We start from the raw sequence: 19061 nt of genomic DNA, 5'->3' as shown, positions 1-19061 counted from the left end.
ATCCTGGGAAAACAAGACCTCTCTTGGCACCTAAACGACTCTGCTGACGAGTGTTGCCTTTTCAACAAGTGTCTGTGTTGGAATGGCAGAAGTCGGTGTTGTCGCTGGCTTAAAACATCTGAGGCCCTGGGCCGAAGATACAAGACAGTAAACGCGTCGTGGCACGGGAACCACACGCTTTGATTTCCTTCTGTGCCAGCGTCATGGAACCCTTGAATGTGTGGAAATGCACTGGGATTTTTGACCCTGATATGTTGGCCTTCTCCTCAATCGTTCCAAAGAAAATTCAGCGTCAGCTTGTCTTGCGCGAACTAGCGACTCTGGGCCTCGCTGGCTTGCTGAATCCCTTGTAGGAGCGGGGCTATATCACTCGCGAGTGTGTTCTTCCGACTCCTTTGCCGAAGGGTTGACCCCAAACGAGTTTGAGGCATGTAAACGCGTTCTTGTCTACGGTAGGAGATGAGTACTGGACTTGCGTAAACTTCGCTCGGCGGATTTGTCGAGGGCTGTGCCTTCACACAGCGCAAGCTAGTTGGCTGACAGGCGGTTGCCACGAAACCCTCACAGTATATTCAAGAGTGTACCTTTTCATCCTGTCAAAATTTTAATCCTTTGTAGGATTCCTTCTTGTCTCTCGCGTTCGGCAATGTTCCAGCCTCGAAACAAATACGAGAGCTCCTTGAGCGCGGTTGGCACATTCTGTGTCTCTGCAGTTGGAGACTCGTGCATAGACCGTTGACTGAGGCATCTGCTTTAGTGCAAGGCCGCGGAATCTTGTTCTTCGTTTAACGAAGGCAACACGGAATTGCTCGAAAGTGAGAAGATTTACTTCGCTGTTCCGGGGAATCGTCAAGGTCACAGCCTTTAGTGAGCCGTCGCCGGTTCTCACGTGTATGGGCTCGTATGTCGGAACGTGAACGATTCACGTTTCTGTTTTCAAAGTAACGGGCCTTCTTTTCCGGACATTGTGGCAAATTTGTTTTGCAAGGACCTGACCTCTTAGCCCGTTTTTTGACGCATCTTGTTCATCTGTTTTTATGCTGTTTTCGCCCCCAACTACCGCGCACGCCTCGGCAGCACAGCCGCAAGGATTTGAAGAGGGAGCTCTGTGTTGTGCGTTTGAAACGGTCGGCCCTTTTCTGGAAGTTGGTGATGCCTCTTCAGTCCTATAAGGCTGCTTTTTAAGAGGAGTTTACCGGTTTCATTTGCGTCTGCCTCTTGCTTCCATCCTTCTTGCCTGCTCTGTTTGTCTAACCCTGCTGCCGACTCTCTTGAGGGAACGTAAACGCGAGGTGGGAACCCACCGTCATACCGCCGTCTGACGCTGTGGAAAGCAACGTGAACTAAAAACACCAAGGGGAAGAAAAGACTAATGAAGAGAGCCTGTCTTGGCGAACTGGTCGGCAAAGTTGTAATTCGAGCGTCCCTTCTGTCTCCTCTGTGGTGATAACCGCCGCAAAGGGGCTGGAAGCCGACCAGGAAAGACCACAATGTAACCTACGCATGGCATTCTATTAGAAACGTTTGAAAAGAAGCTGTGCTATTCATGGACGCAGAAATGCGACTCGGCGTCGGGCGCGCCGATTGCCGGCACAGCTCCAGGCGGCCTAATTTGTCTTCTGGAAAGATTTCTTTCCAGAATCTAGTTCTCCTTTCAGTTTGCTGCGTCTCAGTTGGAATTGCCGGTGGCCCGCTTTGCCGACAAGTTGCCGGCCTAAGTCTTCCTTCCTCCTCTGTCTCTCGCGCCTTTATTCCGGAGCTCGACCCCTCCCTGCTTTCTCCCACGAGGCACTCTGTAGAAAGTTCGGAGATGCCCGATTCTGCCCGAGACTCCAGTGCACTATCGAGAGGAGAGTCCCTGTCGCACTCCGCATTTGAGAGCACTGGGGAAGGAGATCCCTCATCGCGGACCACTTTCCGTAGTTCGTCTGCAGTCTCTGCAGAGGCAGCATTTCCCGCAGCCACTGAAGGAGTGCTGACTCGTCTAGGATCTGGGAGAGGCGGCCGTCGTCGGTCACGTGACCGGGCGGGGGCTGCCGCCTCCACACTTCTACCTACTTTTGGTTTCTCATTCACAGAAAAAAGGGGGGAGGATGGCAGTGCAGCAGGCTCAGAAGCAAAGGGAAATTCCGAATCTGCGCAGACGGACCAGAAATCACAGCATGAGAGTGCAGATGTCAAGGAGAGTTCCTCGGCAACCGCCGAGAACAAAAGCTCTGACGATTTTCCGGAGAGCTCTTCTGATTACCACCCATTGAGAGGGCTTTTCCACCGCATGCTGTCGCCGGTGATTCCCTTCCTTAGCCCACCTCCCATCAGATCCGCGACGCGGATGACGATCGTAAGTTGCGATGTTTGATCTACGAGGACGAAGCTGCAAACTCCTCGCGTCGAGATATACCTGTTTTTAGGCTAGATTCGGGCCATTATGCTTAGTATATTAAATAGTGGTATCCAGCGCATATTTGAAGAACTAAGGTTTATGGGGATTTCTGTGCTGTGTCTCCGTAGGTCCATTCCAGTTGTACCTAGTTGTCGTCAGCTGCCATCGTGGCAGCGTTTCCTTTATTCTGTTCGTATTCTCCCGTGTTTCGACGAGATCCGAGGGAAAGAATTCTTCCACAGTATCTTTCACCGGCTTATCTTTTTGGGTTGAACGTCGCCTCAATGCCCGAAGTCATCTTGTGTATCTTCCTGGTGTCAGGGAGACCTGGTGGACAAGTCGCAGATGTGCGTGGCTGAAAATCTTCTAAAATCTGCCATTCTACCCCGAACGTCGGGGCTGATGTTGTGCCCTGAGTTTGGCGTATCTGTATAGAACAGTCAAGCATCGCTGTAGATCGGTCATCTCCCTGCAGACTTTGGTTCATGTCTTTGAATGCACTGGTGCACTTCACTTCCCGGTAGCACTTTTTGCTTTTTTGGGTGAGTCTTGCGCTGGATTCTAGAGGAAACTTAAGCGACCTCGTTGGTTACCGTGGATAACAAAGGCGAAGAATCCCTCAGCTCTTCTGGGGTTGGTGTGTAGCTTCTCCTGTTTCTGTACCGCACAGCACAAAGTGTTCCATTCTAATTCACCATCGGAGACACAGACGCCGCAAGATCGGTTTTCCATGGAGTTATGAAGACAATGAAACATGTCGCCCAACGATAAACTCGATTTTTGTGTCTGGTCGCTCACAGGATTAGAAGCTACTTGAAGAGCGAAAGGATGTAGTTGCATGCACTATATTTTCTTTGCCGTGCGGCGTCGAGGTCAAGATGGGCACTAACGCACCCCGAATCGATCTCCGTGTGCGACTTGGTATGACAGGTGTAGCGGATCATTCGTGTTTTCTTTCTCGTGTCTTTCAGTTGAGTCCAGTAAACTTTCTCCACTCTTTGTGGACGCCCCGTATATCGATTATTACCTCCGTTCGCAACGAGGATGAAAAGGATGAGGAGTCTTCTGCGAGTGTAAGTGTGAAGAGAACGAACTGGATCAGGCCCGCGCTCCTGTCTGAGTTGACGGCTTCTGCTGGATCCTGTGCTTCCAGCATATGCATTCGCACAACGTGAGAAGGCCACTGTTTCACGGCAGAAACCTGAATGTCGTTTTTTGTGGGTTTTCGTAACCGAAGAAGCGACGTGCCTGTGCGGTTGCCAAGGACAAACGATGATGGTATATATATATATATATATTTGGCCCTGTTTGAGAAGTTCGAAGAAAACGCTGCTCCCACAAGTATGCCTGATCCCGAAGCGATCCTCGATGAGGATATACAATTTGGCTTGCTACAGATGCGTCCATAGCAACTAGGAGAACGAACGAAACAGACGTGTGACTTAGCTCTTTTCCTGAACCCGAGTCGCGACAGTGCGTCGGTGCTTGTCTCGTTCTAGATCGGTTTCACTAGTGCGGTTCCCCGTCCCAGAATAGCGAAAGAGCTAATACTAAGAAGAGCTTCCTGAGTTTCTCTGTTTCGTTCAGGAGAGTTCGGAGAAGCAAGCCGGTGCGTCTGGAGAAACGTCAACGACCACAACAACGACAACAACCGTGTCCACCTCTTCAGTTGACGAATCAGAGACTTCTGGCGCTTCCGAATCTGCCGCAAGCGGAGTAGAACACGAGCAGAAAACGGGAGGGTCGGCAACTGAAGCCAGGGACCAGCCGCGGGCGCCAGAGGGAGCAGCTGAGGTGCAGGAAACGGCGCATGCTGCTGAAGAGAACGGTACAGCTGAGGAAGCGACACGAGGAGCCGAAGCAGCGAGCCCGGAGACGACACGCGGAAGTGGTGGTGAGGGAGACAAAGTGGGAGAACACACAAATTCAGAACCTTCGGCGTCACCGAACGAGAAGGCCACACCGTCGCCTGCTGAGGAAGAGGAAAAGGAGACAAATCCTGGCGATGAGCAAGGCAGCAGCGATTCTCAGGCTCTGGCTGAAAATGAGAAAAGTGATACAAAACCAGATGGCGAATCGAAGAGTAATGCTGCTCCAGAGTCGGCTGAAAATGAGAAAAATGATTCAAAGCCGGATGGTGAATCACACAGTAATGCTGCTCCAGAGTCGGCAGAGAATGAGAAAAGCGATACAAAGCCGGATGGTGAATCAGACAGTAATGCTGCTCCAGAGACGGCAGAGAATGAGAACAGTGAATCAAAGCCGGATGGTGAATCACACAGTAATACTGCTCCAGAGGCGGCTGAGAATGAGAACAGTGAATCAAAGCCGGATGGTGAATCACACAGTAATGCTGCTTCAGAGGCGGCTGAGAATGAGAAAAATGATTCAAAGCCGGATGGTGAATCACACAGTAATGCTGCTCCAGAGGCGGCTGAGAATGAGAACAGTGAATCAAAGCCGGATGGTGAATCACACAGTAATGCTGCTCCAGAGGCGGCTGAGAATGAGAACAGTGAATCAAAGCCGGATGGTGAGTCACACAGTAATGCTGCTCCAGAGTCGGCTGAGAATGGGAAAAACGATACAAAGCCTGAAGGTGGAAACGATGGTAATGCTGCTCCAAAGTCGGCTGAAAACGCGGAAGGTAAGACAAAGCCTGAGGATGAACAGGGGACAAAAACAGCTTCTGCTTCAGCCGAAAATGAAGCGAATGTGGCAAATCCCGCCGACGAAAAAGAGTCCATGAATTCTCCAGCATCAGCAGAGAATGAGGAAAAGGGTGCAAACCCTTCTGAGCCCGAGAAGAAAGAGGACGACAAAAAGCCCGGAGATGAAGCCTCATCGCCTGACGACACATCGCAAGCTTCCGTGGAAGAAGAAGCGAGAGGCAAACGCCAGGGAATGCCTGAGAAAGCTGCAGAATCAGCAGAAGCGTCTGCGGCCTCTCCTCCGAAAACGCCCGAAGAACCTGCAGCAGGCTCAGGGGGCGAGACAGCTGAGGGAGAAGAATCTTCAGAATCGCTTTCGAAGGACAAGACATCGAACCCTTCCAGCTCACCCGATTCTGCGCCGCCGGCCGCTTCTCTTGCAGGTGGTTCGGGATTCCCAGGTGGAGAGACGGAGCCAAGCAAAAACGCGTCCGCCGTTGTTGTGTTCAAGTTCTGTCGGCAAGGCCACGGGAAGTGCGTACCGGAAGAAGCGCAGACCCTCGAACGAATCAAAGTCTACGTGGATAGGAACTTGAAATTGGACTTGCGAGACCACGACGACTGGACACACATCGGAACGGCCATGAACAAGTGGCTTCGAGATCGATTTTTCAACGGGAGAGAAGGGAAAGAATTCGGCTGGGCGAATGCGCTTCGAGGGTGCATCTTGGACTGGGCCGATCCTATAGGCAAGTTCTCACCTACATGGATTATGATGAAGGAAAAGGGGCACAAACCGACGAAAATGTACCGAGAAATGTTTCTCGACTTCTACACAACGGTAAGCCAGAGTCCGCGTGAGTATATGGACTTCCCGATCGACCGGCACTTAGCCCTGGCGAAAAGGCTAACTGAAGCTTCAAGTGCAGCAAACTCAATCTGAAGGGTGGTGGCCTTCGCAAATGATCGGTTCGCTGAGCTGGAGGGTTGTGTGCTGCATGTGGATTGCAGAAAATCAGACGAGGACATTCTTGCATGGTTCCGTGTCATCATTGAGCTTAAATGTTTTTGGTTCTCTGATTTGTTTTCGTAGGATCAAGACACCGGCCATCGTGTACCTGCCCTGGTGAACTGCTTCCACTTTCTCAGTGGCATTGAATATTTTTTCGTTACCTCAGAGAAGCCTCTTTCAGCAACGACGGGTGAAGGTATTGCAGACCAAGCACTTGTGCTGAAATCTTCGATTGACGTGGACTACGAATATTTTCTACGCAATAGGGCGGAAACGGGCATGAGCCTCGAACCGCCCCCACCGAAGACACGCCAAGCTGTGAACATGCAGCAATCCAGTAGCCGAAAATGGTCGTCTTTGTCTCTCGCCTTTTCCATGGTCCAGAAGAAACGGAAAATGGAAGCAGCGAGGCAGGACAAAAGTAGTGAAACCAGCCCCAGGGTCTCTGCGTAGAGACAGGCAAAATCCGTCGAGCGGTGACCACATAGTCGAACCGTCAAAGGCATTGAACAGAAGTCGCAACCTCTGAAGAAAACAGAACTCGGACAAACCACAAGAGAAGTGTCTTATCCGTGATGTATCTCGCGGAAGTCGGGCGCTAATAAAATACTAAGAACTATTAGCTGTCGGCTGAGACAAGCTTGTGTGGTATATCGACAAAAGTAGATGATGCTTGACAACAGCGGAGCATCACAGAAGCAGAAACGATACTCGAAAATTTTCTTCTATAGGGAAATTCACTGCAGCCATTGACCTTCTGGTGCAAGAAACGCTCAACGGCACTTGTCGGCATTGTCCGACAGTAAGAGTGCCCGGCTTCGCGTCAACAGTGCAGACTGATTTGTAACGACGTTCAAAATTCAATTAAATACTCGGGCTGACCGTCCCGATTGGTGTATCGCTACTTTCACAGCTGACATGTCTCTTGATCCGCAAGGAAATCGCCCACCGAACAGATCGCACTCTTCTCCGCCTGTAGGCTCAAACTCTGGTGATGGTCCCGTCCCTCTTGGAAGGAGATTAGGCACAGCATACAGTCGTGTCAGCTGTCTTTGCTAAATCCTCTGTTCGCCGTCGATGCGAATCAGTGCCGCATTTGATACGCTACCGCACGTGAAAAACACTGATTCGTGACACGATCTAGTCTTGACTAAAAGTGCCAAATTTACAAGCCTCGGAACAACTGCAGCACGCGAAAATGTTGTAGCACACCGCTCTAAGCCTGAATCAATGGAGCATGTATTCTCGAAAGATAGTCTTTTTTGTCCCCATGCAAAATGTTGGCAAATCAGTGGAGGCAGTGCTGCGTATTAATGTAGGAACTCGGAGACACATTTCAGAGTTGTGCGCTTACTAGTAATCGATTTTATAACATCCGGAAACAAGCAGGCCCCCTCGAAAGACGGAGCACAAACACTGTGTTTTTATGTGTGGTTCTATGCTTACCCTGAAACAACAACGTTAATGACTACGGTTTCCAAGCAGACACGAATACCGGCAGGATGTTGAAGCCCAGCACCTCGAGCTTCAGGGAAACGACCTGCTGGCCGCTGCCTAAACACTTGGATTTCTCGGCACAGGGCGAAAGAAATCTCGTTGTCGCAAGAACTTGACTGTGTTGTTTACCTCCGGGCCTCACCACCACGATCTCTGTTTAACTGAGTGTCTCAGTTGGAACCGGCGTGTCGCATTCGAGCAGCCAGTGCTTGGATCAATTCTAAGGTTATCGTCAATGGATTATCGCATACTCCAATGTACACGCATGCATTACGTATAACTACTCCTGTAGTATCCGGCCGTATTATATACCCAAACTAGAGAGCCTAGGACGAAGATGCAAGCCCCTCGCCAGAGTCACAGACCGGCTAATGAAGCCCGTTCTAGATGGATGCAGAGAGTTTTGGAAAGTACTGAGAATCCAGCGATGTCTAGAATGCAGACTTCCGGATGTCCAGTGATGGCACTGCGGGGGATCTGAAGCGGTAGATAAATGGCTACAACGGCAGTCACACAACTCGAGTCATGCTAATGGATACAACACACGAATACCAGAGGCAGCTGTAGCATACAACCCAATTGCCGTCCTGCTGCTTCTTCCGGGGCTTGACGTTGAACGCAAGCAAATCTACAAAGAGCGGAAGTATATCGAAATGCAAGACAGATACCTTATTACTGTGGGGCAATCGGTGCAACGCTAGTTTACCTTTCACATCCAACTGGGTGTCTCTTAAATGCCATACAGTACAGAAGATGTTGGACCGCAGCGCTGCAGACAGGCGTCAGTTGTAAAGTGCTTTCTCGTTTTGTGTGGGGAACCGGGGGTTCCGTGATCTCTCTGTAGGTTGAATCCGCATCTAGTGGCAACAGGCTATCACTGATCGCTTCCCAATGGTGCGTATAGTGAATGAAAGAGAAAAATTGTGCAACAGAGTTGCCATTTCCACGATCTTCCGACGCACGCTGGGTGTGAGAAGTTGGCAGGAGAACCCGTTTTCGACATGAATGCACGTCGGACGGACGATTCGGCACTAGCAAAAGGTCTACAAACGAGTGACGTACGACCGCAAACGCAAATCCACCAGTCCCACTCGACACTTCTCGCAGAAACTAGTGCACTCTCTCCGCTTCCGCTTTTGTCACCAGAGTCTGAACGTGACAACCCGTCCCTCGCTGACTGTAGCACTTCTCTCCCTACGACGTGCTTCTTTGCTCTCGACTTCTCCATCTCCCCCTGAGGAAACCACACCGTTTTCCCGTTCTTGCCCTGCACCATGTTGCAATGTCGCACCTATGGGCAATGAAATTACTGAAAGCTTAGAAACATTACGCAACAACAGTTAGCTCTCCCTGAACCGTTTGTGACCCGTTCAAAACAAAAGAGAACGCAAAGACCACAGACCTCCGCTCAGAGGGTCGTCTCTGCTCTAGTTCCGGGAATACCACAAGCGGTGGTTCCGTGGCCGCAGCCACATGCTTCAAGCTTCAAGTTTTTAAAATTTCCATGCACACAAACTTCAGAACCAGGTTTCCCTCGAGTGACCGTATACAGGAAAAAGCGTTTGGCATTTCCTTAAACGCTGTCCACTTTTAAAAAAGGGATAAGAGCTGCACCCGCCACGCGTACGAACACCCACCAGGATGGCCGTCGGTGCTCACACTACTGTGCGAATGACCATTGTTTCTTCAAATGACTATACAGTTCTCCTGAACCACACAGGAACATGGGGAAATGTAAACGAGTTACAGCTTCCATCCCTCGTGGTTTTCTGCAAGGTCTGGTAAGACCACACAGACTTCTTCGTTTCGCGTCACAGAAACCCCAAAACGCGTTTGCCGAAATCTTCAGCAGACCAAGCAAAACTCCCGATGCACCGTTATAACATTACACAGCCGACAAATATTGTAGGCATCTCAATCAAGCGAATGTCCAAGGCGGACGAATAACACCTTTCACACTGAAAATCTTCAGCCGTCCACATACTGTGCGGCCCTCCATCCCTCCAACCTGTAATGCGTTCAGAAACCTTCAAGGATGAACAGCTAAGACCCAGACACCCACGAAAGCTCCTCCGCTCCTCAATAGTCTCTGTCTTTCCTCAGAACAGATTGTACCAATTACTACCCGACTTGGCCTGGTCGCGCTCGGCCCCTTACCCTTGGCCCTCCTCTGCATTTTTTTCTAGTCCGCACAAACGCCGTGTCTCCGGTGATTCTTTGGTCCCGTGTGGGAGTCTCGAATTCCCGCTACGCTGGAACATCTACAGACACGGTCGCTCTCACCGTGTCCATTCAAGATGGCTCCACACAGGCGCACAATAACGCAATCTCAGGCCTGCCTTCTCCAGTCCACTGAACAGCCAAGAATCCGTCGTCTGCACCAGACGGCTGGGCCGGATCCGCTTTCGGAGGACCGTTGTTCCATACTCCCCTGCAAAGGCAGAGGAACGAGATCCGTATCTCTCCAGAAGCCCCCGGTTCTTTCACATAGAGCAGGAGAGTCAAGAACGGGTTCTGCAGGCCGAGAGTCTTGGTAAACGATGCGACCGCGCAACGGGTACGTATGTGAAGCATAATCGTACTAATTAAGGAGATTGCCACTCAAAATACAAACACTTTCACTGTTTCATGACAGCATGAGAAGCCACTTAGCGCAAGGCTGCCGCCACTTGCGTGCAAACAGATCCACCTTCCACACCCCGAACAATTAAGATGTGGAACGGACGCAAACACACGCGTCTTTCCGCATAATATGCCGGTTCCCTCTACACGCCGAAACTGCCGGCTCACATGTGGGCACAAGGACGCCGGCAAGAACGGGATGAAGCTGTTCTGCAGCCTGTCACAAGCACCAACGGACCTTTCCCTTCAACAAAATCAAGGTTATGGAGGATGAAAAAATTCGTGTCCGAGACTGCCAGTCCCGTCGAACAGTAGCAAAAATGGTGCTTCTGTGTGATACTGTTTCTTACGATGGTGCTTCTGAGAAAGATATGGAAACCGGCAATCTCCGGAGGCGTAGCCCACAGTAGACAAGCAGGAAACAAACGTAAGTAGGACGCGGTAGAGTACCCGCACATAAAGGTCCCTTCAAACGGCAAAGGCCACGTAGTACCCTTCTCAGAAATCATTTCGAACCAAGCATCTGATTCACCCTCTAGCACAGCGTCTTGAAGAAAAAAAAAGATTTCCCCAAGAACGGAATTCGATTCACGTGGAACACTTTTAACACCTGCTGCTTTCCTCGCATTCTCCGCTTGCATGTTGCACTATTTCGAACCACCACGGAACGCAGACGTTGCAGTGGCCATTCAAGGAACACTGCCGAAAACGGCAACGCAGTCAAAAGCCGTCCTTCGCCCTCTCCGTCTGCTCCAGTAGGAACACCGGGAAGAAGATACAGACGAAATGCCCCGGCAAAAACGCGCCCCAACTGTTTCACTGTAGCTAGCACACTAACGTTCTTACTCATTTCCCTCTGCTGATAGGACACTTCATTGAGAGCCCGATCTCCGTCCCCCCCTTTCTACAACAGGGGGTGGTAGCCAGAGAGCAACGGGGATAAAGGGACACTTCTCTGGAACAAGCCGCCGTCTTCATCCTGACGTTCTCTCGCTGGATCGTCTTCTCCGTCCTCCGTTCCTAGACCCATGATGACAGCTCTGGAGGCCGACCCCGTTTCTGTAGTGGAGGACGCAGACTCCGGACCCCTACCGCTGTCGCCTCCCTCGCAGCCTCGAGCCGTCAGGACCCACCCGCCTGTCTGGTTTGACCGAAGCGCTGGACTGGCACTGTCTGCGTGCTCTCCCGCGATGTGCTGAGCTTGCAAGTGACACGTGGGGGGGTTTTGCGCTCCCGGTGCCCCCCTGCTACCGGGCATTTGCATGAGACAGTCCCGACTGTCTCCGCCTGGAGAGGCAGAAGAGAGATTCGGGGCGGAAGGGCCTAGCGCAGCCGATCCGCGGCCCGGCTGAGATCCCAACACGTCCCCGTGGAACGGGCGCCAGTCTTGCATGAGGTGAGTCGGAGGATACAAAGAAGAGCACATTTCGGGTTTCACCGGCGAGAACTCGCTGTGACCCACATGCTGTCCCTGTCCACTGGCATCCTCACCTTCTTCGGGTCTGCTGCTTGACGGGTACACCTGATTCGGCACGTTCCCAGTCGATCCCCATGAACTTCCCATCTGGGGATATGGAAGCTCGAAGCCACCGGAAATCGGCATGCCCTGCGAGTGTGGCGGCACTCCCTGACCCACATAGGCGCCATTTTCCACTCCGCACTCTCCCATCTGCCTCGCTTGCGGCATCCCATGGCAACCAGGCGACGCCCCGTAGGCCTGGTGGGACTGTGCTGACCACGGAGTCGAAGATCCCGGCGGCACAGAGCCAGACCCTGTGGGAGCCGCGGGCCGCAAAGGGTTCCCCGCCAGAGGCTGACCTGTGTGGTCAAGGTCGTAGGGCAAACTGCCGTACGGGCTTCCCGAACTCAAAGGGGCCTGACACGGGGGTGCAGCCCCTGTTGCCGGAGACGCAGGCGTCGCAGCGTCGCATTCAATTTGCAGATCCCCTGCAGACCTTTCCACCCCAGGTCCGGGGTACACACTCGACATGTAGGGGTACGACGAGTACTGTGGCCGCGTCGCCACCGCCATGCCGTAGCGGACGGAAGCGCTCGCGTGGCATGGCGCCGCTGCGTAAGGAAGGCACGCTCCGGGATCTCGCGACGCCACTGAGTATGCCGGTGCTTGCTGCTGCACGCCCCATGACACTCCCTGAGGGCAAACGCCCTCGGTAGGGACCCCTGGGGCGATTCGAAACTGACCTGAGTCTTCGGGTTTCATGCCACACCCTGAGAAGGGCTGTGCTGTCTCCGTGCTCTGCACTGGCGACCGAGGGGCCTCACCCGCAGTTCCAGTCCTGTCCGCGGAGACGCCTTTGTTCTTGGCCTCCGCATCCTTCCTGATACGGCGGCGTTTCCTAGGCGTGCTCGCGGTCTTCGATTCGGGCTGCTCCTCCTTCTCCCCAGATGCGGATGCAGTTTCCACACAGTTATCGGCTCCCGTTGTTTTGGCTGCGCCATCATTCGCGTCCGTGCTGCCTTCGTTACCCGCTCCTGCCCCGCTTCCGTTGGCTGAGCGAGACTTGCCCCCCGTAACTCGACTGGTACTCCCCGCCTGAGGAGCCGTTCCAGACTGCTTCGGGGCCGTATCATCCAATTTCCCCCCAGAAGGTCTGGATCCGTCTTCCGCAAACCGGTCCGAGCTTTCCTTGGACCCGTCCGACCCGGTTCCAGACTTCGGAGGGCCGTTTCCTGAGGCGCCACCTTGTGCAGACGGAGCGTTGTCCGAGCCACTCTTCTTCGCGGCCTCTCCGCTCTTCTCCCCCCCTTCACCCGACCCCTCTGCAGCGGCGGCCGCTGCCTCTGCAGCCGCCTGAGCCGCTTCCTCGCGCGTGCAGAATCGCCCGCTCTTCTTGCACCGGGCTGTGTGTTGCCACGGCCGTGGTTGGCGAGGCTGGGGGTCCGCGCCTCCCTCCGCATTTGCAGCGCTTCCGCGTTTGCGACTCCTTTTCGGATGCTGGGGCGCGGGAGGCCGCCCCGGCAGAGGAGGGTTCCCGCCGGCCACTGCAACTCCTCCCGGAGAAGAAGGATTCCCAAAGGATCCATCTACCGGTCTAGGCGACGGTTTCTTCCGACTACGTCGCGGGGACCCTTTCGCAGCCGCGCCTCCGGGGCTGTCGTCTGCCCCGCCGGCTCCAGGGGCCATGCCCATCCCCGAAGGCACCATCCTGTTGGGCTCCACGACAGCGGGACGGCTCCCTGGGCTCGCTTGACTGCCTGGTGGACCCATTACGGAGCCCATGGCCACCATGTTGGGGAGAGGCGACGACGGCCGGGCGCCCATCGGGGAAGACATGCAGTAGGGGGATGGCATTCCGGAAGGCATCATACCTCCATGGTGTTGCGGCCCCATCGGCGAACTCTGGAGAAAAGCCCCTGGCGCAGGACACGCCCCAGCCACACCGCCACTTAAGCCCGGAAGGTTCGCCGGCCCGCCAACAGTGTCAGGAAGCTGAAGCACTTGCTGGTGGTCCCCCGGAGCTCGCGACGCGACGGGATTCGGATATCCCATTGGGCCATGCGGCGGCGTGTGGATAAGAATGCCACTTGAGTGGGGCCCCTGATGATGCATGGTCCCTCCAAAATTTACACCAGGCAAACGCGGCGTTACCGCAAACCCGGGATGTACTGAATCTCTGGAGCCGGGGCCTGCGGGGCCGCCTACAGGGGGAAGCATGACCAAAGCCGGCGACCCACTCTCCAAATGGCCTTTCGCGTCGCTCGCTCCGATTTCGGAACCCCTAGGCGCCGTCCGGAATCCCGACGGCTCACTGCCGAGACTCTCCGGCTGCGGGCCCCGGCGCATGAAGCTGATGTTTGGATGCCCTGAGTTGTCTCCTGGAGGGTACGGTGTGGGGACGCTGTGGTGGCTTTCACGGTCACCCTCCATCCACCACTGGGAATCCAAGGGAACCTGCTGAGTTGGCTGTCCCGGAGAGTAGTTGAAGCGGTCGGCAGGTTGCAGAGGTGGAGACGGGACGAGCGCTGGTGCAGGTGGTGAGCCGTAAGCCACGTCAGCGAGAATCTCAGTGGCTCGCGGTTCCGGCAGTGGCACTTGGGCACAGCCGAGAGCAGCGTCTGACGCCGAATGAGCGTGCGGTGCATGCGGGGAAGTATGGGAGCTGGACGACGAGGCAGTGCCTGTGGGGCAGGAGCTGTCCGACCACGCCCAGACACTCTGTCCCTCGTCGGCACGCCTGTCTGCGACGTTGCCTGGATTTCGAGATCCAGACGAAGCGCCGTGGCACATGCCTGGGGCCACGTGAGACGGGCTGCTCCCTACAGGATATGGGTGGCTATCTCTGTTTAGTGCGGGGTCGAACTGCGGAGTCTGAGCAGCTGTCGGGGCAGCATCCTGGTCGGTCCGCATTTCCAAAGGCCCCCCGCTCGCCTCTCTCTCCACAGGCACTTCCGCCGTCTTCATGGCATCCATAGTTCCACGACCCGGGCTCCCGTCTTCAGCGAGGCAGTCCCTGCCTCCAGGGTTCAGACTCGCTGCACCGCAGGAAGCACCCAACAGCTGCGACGCCTCCTGTTCACAGTTCAACAGCCTGGCGACCATCCACAGCTCTGTGGCGCTGCTGCTAGAGAGATTCGAGATATTCAAACGGCCCAAGTGTTCAGAAAGAAGTGCCTTACTTCGAGGTAAGTCCGCCCGGTAGCGGCGCCTGAGAAGCGAAAGAAGGTGTCGTCGCTCGTCGGAGCTGACGAGGTGGGCAGACGCCGCAAAAGGCGGCGAGACCGGAATGGAAAAAGATGATGGATATTGAGGAATCTCCTGGTCGCAAAAATTTTCTTGTGGCAATAGAACGCCAGTGTCAGACGAGTTAGACAAGGCGCGAGCGCCCGTTCTCGACTGCAAATCAGCCGCAGCACACGTTGTTCCAGGTGGTACAGAAGTCGTGGTAACGAAGAAAAAAGACTTCGACCGCGAAGATGTGTCCCAGATAAAAGCCGGTGAGGTGTCGCTTTGGCTATCAACAGTGTTCCCGACAGGATCTCTTTGCAAGTCCACGGCAGTCGATGCACAGGAGATATCGTCAGCCGCCGCTTCCGGGTGAGGCCCACGCGAGTCCCCGTGTTTCCCCACCTGCGAACCTCCTTCACGATCCTCCACACGAAAGACGTGCTCAACCGAAAAACACTCTGGAAACGGGAAAACTGACTTGTCCCCTCCCACTCGCTTCCCCTGTACCGAGATTTCCTCCTCGGAGTCGGGTCCTTCCTGCACGCACTCCGGGCCACTGTGACTGCTGCTGCTGCCGCCTCGCGACAACCAGTCTACCTCGCTCGGAGACCCCGTGCTGGTGAAAAACCCGTTGTTAAGAACAGAATGTCCGCCCCTTCCGCGGCATCCACCGCTGAGTAAACTCTCTGTTGTAGTGCTTACACTACAGAACCGCCCGAAGACATCTTCGGACTGGGGGCTGCTCGCGCCACTTCTCTGGATGAGACGAACCGGTTCACTTGGCTTCTCCGAAAAACGTCCCTTTCGGGAGCATCCAGGAACAGCGACACAGGAGGAAACAGAATTACAAGACACAAAATCGGAAAATGGAATGTGCGAAGATGCCCCTTGGGTCCCGCGTTGGGGCGCGGACGTACCCACGCCTAGGCCGCCCACCCCAGTGCCCGCGAAGGTCATACTGGGGCGGGAAAAAATCCGCTCTCATCGGACGTAATTCTGTCCACGCATAAAAACGAAAAGTACGGAAAAATACAACGCAGCATAGGGAGTACAGCGGAACGGTACGACTCAACGCAGCGCCAGAAAAGTCCTGGTCATGAGAAGTCTCCCTCAAATGTGTGAGTATACCTCCAAGTAGTTCTCGCACAGTGACGCGTTGTGGAAGCCCAGTCCGGTCGAGAAAAAGCGAGAAAGAAGCATCAAGGACAGCACCAAAAGTAGCGGTGACACCCGAATGCAAATAGAGGAGTGAACCATTGGATCTTTGCCTCCCTCTTTTAGGCGTCAACACCCACGAAAACTATATTCGCATCGCCGAGCGACTGTCACATACCTACACGCACGCAGAGACACAAAATACTAAGACCATTGGATTTTACGAGACACAAATCAAACGGACCTCTTGACACCTTGTTATATCAGTAAACAGGCACACATTTCTACCTCGACGAAAACACGCTTTGCAGTGGGCAGGAAGCAACGAAGACTCCGTGGGCGCCTGTGCAAGTGGAACGGGAGACACACATCCAACTTCAGCCTAATGATGCCACAAAGATTGTGATGGCGTTGCGTTACACGCTCGCAGGCAAATCAGAACAAAACGTCACCTGTTGTACACTACCACGACCTTCTTTGAGTGGCACACTTCCTTCTTAAAATGCCTCCAGTCTGTCAAAATTCAGTCTTTACCCTAGTCTCACGTGCTGACACCGACAGCGCTTACAAGAATTCCCTGTCGGGGCCCTCTGCCTTATCGAAGTGGAGGAAAGCTCCAAATTTCTAGTTATGAGAATGCGGTATCATCTGCAAAAGCTCGAGGTCTGTGAGGTAGGTGGACTGCAGCGTTTTGAACTGTGAAAGACATAGAGGTACGAATCGCGCGGCGACCCTGTCGAAAAATTCAAGAAAATTCGGTTTTTCGCTCGCCCGGGAGCGGATGCTATACGAGCAGCGCGGCAACCCCAAGAACCCGCGGTGTCCTCAAAATAGACTCAGTGAGCGTTGTACCGAGTTGTCCTGGAGTTCCCCGTCTATCGCAACTCCGTCTTCTTTTTCGAACAGGACGACATACAGATGAACATGTACACGGTTCGCGAAACGAAGACCGTACCTTCCCTGCTAACGCGGCTTGCTCCCTCGATTGGTTGAGGCAGGATACAGGTCCTTGGGCTCGCTTGCACGAAAAGGTGTGAAGTTCAAGAAAAAAGGACGTGCCCCCAAACTCGAAAGAGACCGTTCTTTGAGCGAAAGCAGAAACCGTGCTTCCGCAAACGTGAGCTCACATGTCATCCAACTTCCGAAAAGATTCGAAGTCGAGTACACCACCTGGAGTCCTCCTGTGCAACAGGGGGCGACGCTGAAAACCGTGGCTGCAGCCCGTCCACCAGTTGCCCATCGAACAAGCCTGAGCGCAACACCACGCTTCTTCCTTTGCTCACGCACCGCATCACCACCAAAAAACTGCGTCGCCCTCCGCTGCAGGCCACCGCTTTCTTGCAGCGCGTGGCACGATCAAAGTAGCTTTCTTGGCTGCTCGATGTTGTTCCACCTACGCGCTTGTCCAACTTCGCGCTCAACCTCAGGGTCGCGCGCTAGGCCGTCGCGGCCACGTATCGAAACCCTCGTGCTTGATAACTGAAGCAGCAAGTGGCAACCCATGAATTACAGCCAAAGGAGTAAAGGATATTTTCCTATTAACAGTAGCACGGGTTTAACCCAGGTGCTAGCTCGAATCAAATGGTACACACTTAGGGTGCTTCTTCCGACGATGCACCATCGTGGACGAGCTCCAACCAATAGAACGGAGGAGGAATCAGGAACGATCGTTGAAGCGGAGTAGCTCGCAAAATGTGCAAGTATCGTCAGGTGTCGAATGCATGCAGTTTTGCAATGCAATGTCGGGAAGGAAAAACACAGCGTAGGCGGTTGGCAGCGAGAAACAACAAGTCGAAGACATCTTGTCCCGCTCATCCTCATTAAAATGCGCGACGACCTGGCTTCGAAACATTAAAACGCCGATGCACTTCGCGGTCGCGTTAGCTTCACCAGGGTAACTGTAAAACTTCCGTGTCCGCAACTAGTTCCTGCGTTTTGAGAGGTGACAGTAAATTCTTCCAGTCGACTGAAGGCGTGCGCGGACGTTTGTGGTTTTAGTGGTCCAACAGGAAAGAGCATAGAGATTGTGTTTGCTGGAAATGAACTGAACAAGTCGACCCCTGGCAAAAGTGACATGTTGCTTCATTCTGGCGGAACATTTGTTCCGTAGAGCCCTTGAGTGTATACTGAAAGAGTCTCGAGTTAATTTGAGCAAGTTTGCCGGCGGAATGATCTTCTCCACTACTGCGGACCCAAACATCAACTGACGTTTCTGTTGCGCTCCAGCAGCCCACTTTGGCAGTGGGAGAAACGAGGAGAGCTTTCGATGTCATGCGCGATATCGTCATCCTTCGCGCTGCGATTGGAAGCTGGACGGAGCCGGCCGTGCATCCTGCGAAGCCTCCTCACTTCGTTCAGTAAACACGCATTAGATGCGTTTTCCTGTTGCACAAAGCACACTAACGCACTTACACACCTTCCCAGTGCCACATTGGACGCAGGGGTCCAATCTGCGTTCAGAACAGGTGATTCTACTGAACAACACTGCCACATCGGTTTCCCCTACCATCATGCTAACTGCTCGGTTGTGCAAGCAACCAAACGTGGGTATCAGTAAAGCCCATCTATATCGTACTGCCTGTGCTTCCTTGTTTGAGTCTTCAAGCCGCCGTAGCTGAGCTCCCATGTTCTTGATCTTTTGGTGGAGCACACCCAACTTGCGACGTCAGAAAAGGCCAGCAAGCACACGAAGAAGTAGTATTTCTTTCTCTGGAGCGCGCATCCTTTCACGTGGGGGCCTCACAAAATCTAGAATATTCTTTTGAATGTACTTAAACTTAAAAGATGCTCGGTCGAGATCCTTAATTATTTCCGATACAGTCGACGAAGGAGGACCTACACGATTTCTTTCACTTGCGCCAACGTTCGTGATAATTTGGTCACCGCGTGACTGGGAAGGCTTTTTTCGTCGCAACCACGGGAGTGTTGCATGTACCTCGTGACTACTTTTTTTCTCGTCTATTCCCTTGGCTCGCTCGAGAACTGCGATCTCTTTCTGCAGCCTCTGTTCGTCGAAGATAAGTGCCTCCATCTGCTGTGTCTACCGGGACTTCA

At 53.6% G+C, this 19061-nt stretch overlaps 2 protein-coding genes across 2 annotated transcripts; one reads left to right on the top strand and one right to left on the bottom strand.

Moving 5' to 3' along the window:
* Nucleotides 1-6898, top strand: TGME49_225860 (hypothetical protein). Its single transcript, XM_002366208.2, has 4 exons — nt 1-2341; nt 3355-3456; nt 3971-5875; nt 6128-6898. Exons 1-4 carry the CDS (start codon nt 1547-1549, stop codon nt 6497-6499), a joined length of 3174 nt encoding a protein of 1057 aa, XP_002366249.2. The 5' UTR covers nt 1-1546; the 3' UTR covers nt 6500-6898.
* A 1037-nt stretch (nt 6899-7935) lies between these two features.
* On the bottom strand, nt 7936-17146 carry TGME49_225870 (hypothetical protein). The gene is made up of 2 exons (XM_018780115.1): nt 16963-17146; nt 7936-16185 (listed from the first exon to the last, which is right to left on the bottom strand). Exon 2 carries the CDS (start codon nt 15807-15809, stop codon nt 11070-11072), a length of 4740 nt encoding a protein of 1579 aa, XP_018636009.1. The 5' UTR covers nt 15810-16185; nt 16963-17146; the 3' UTR covers nt 7936-11069.
* Nucleotides 17147-19061: the final 1915 nt, after the last annotated feature.

The sequence above is a fragment of the Toxoplasma gondii genome, chromosome X, assembly GCF_000006565.2.
Source record: "Toxoplasma gondii ME49 chromosome X, whole genome shotgun sequence".
Taxonomy (NCBI): Eukaryota; Apicomplexa; class Conoidasida; order Eucoccidiorida; family Sarcocystidae; genus Toxoplasma; species Toxoplasma gondii.
The sequence above is the reverse complement of the archived record's forward strand: the minus strand, read 5'-3'. Positions and strand labels throughout refer to the sequence as shown.

Coding starts and splice junctions, on each gene's coding strand:
- TGME49_225860 (XM_002366208.2), top strand. CDS start 1,547: ATGGACGCAGAAATGCGACTCGGCGTCGGGCGCGCCGATTGCCGGCAC. Junction 2,342..3,354: donor CCGCGACGCGGATGACGATC/GTAAGTTGCGAT, acceptor CGTGTCTTTCAG/TTGAGTCCAGTAAACTTTCT. Junction 5,876..6,127: donor TTCTCGACTTCTACACAACG/GTAAGCCAGAGT, acceptor TTGTTTTCGTAG/GATCAAGACACCGGCCATCG.
- TGME49_225870 (XM_018780115.1), bottom strand. CDS start 15,809: ATGACCTTCGCGGGCACTGGGGTGGGCGGCCTAGGCGTGGGTACGTCC.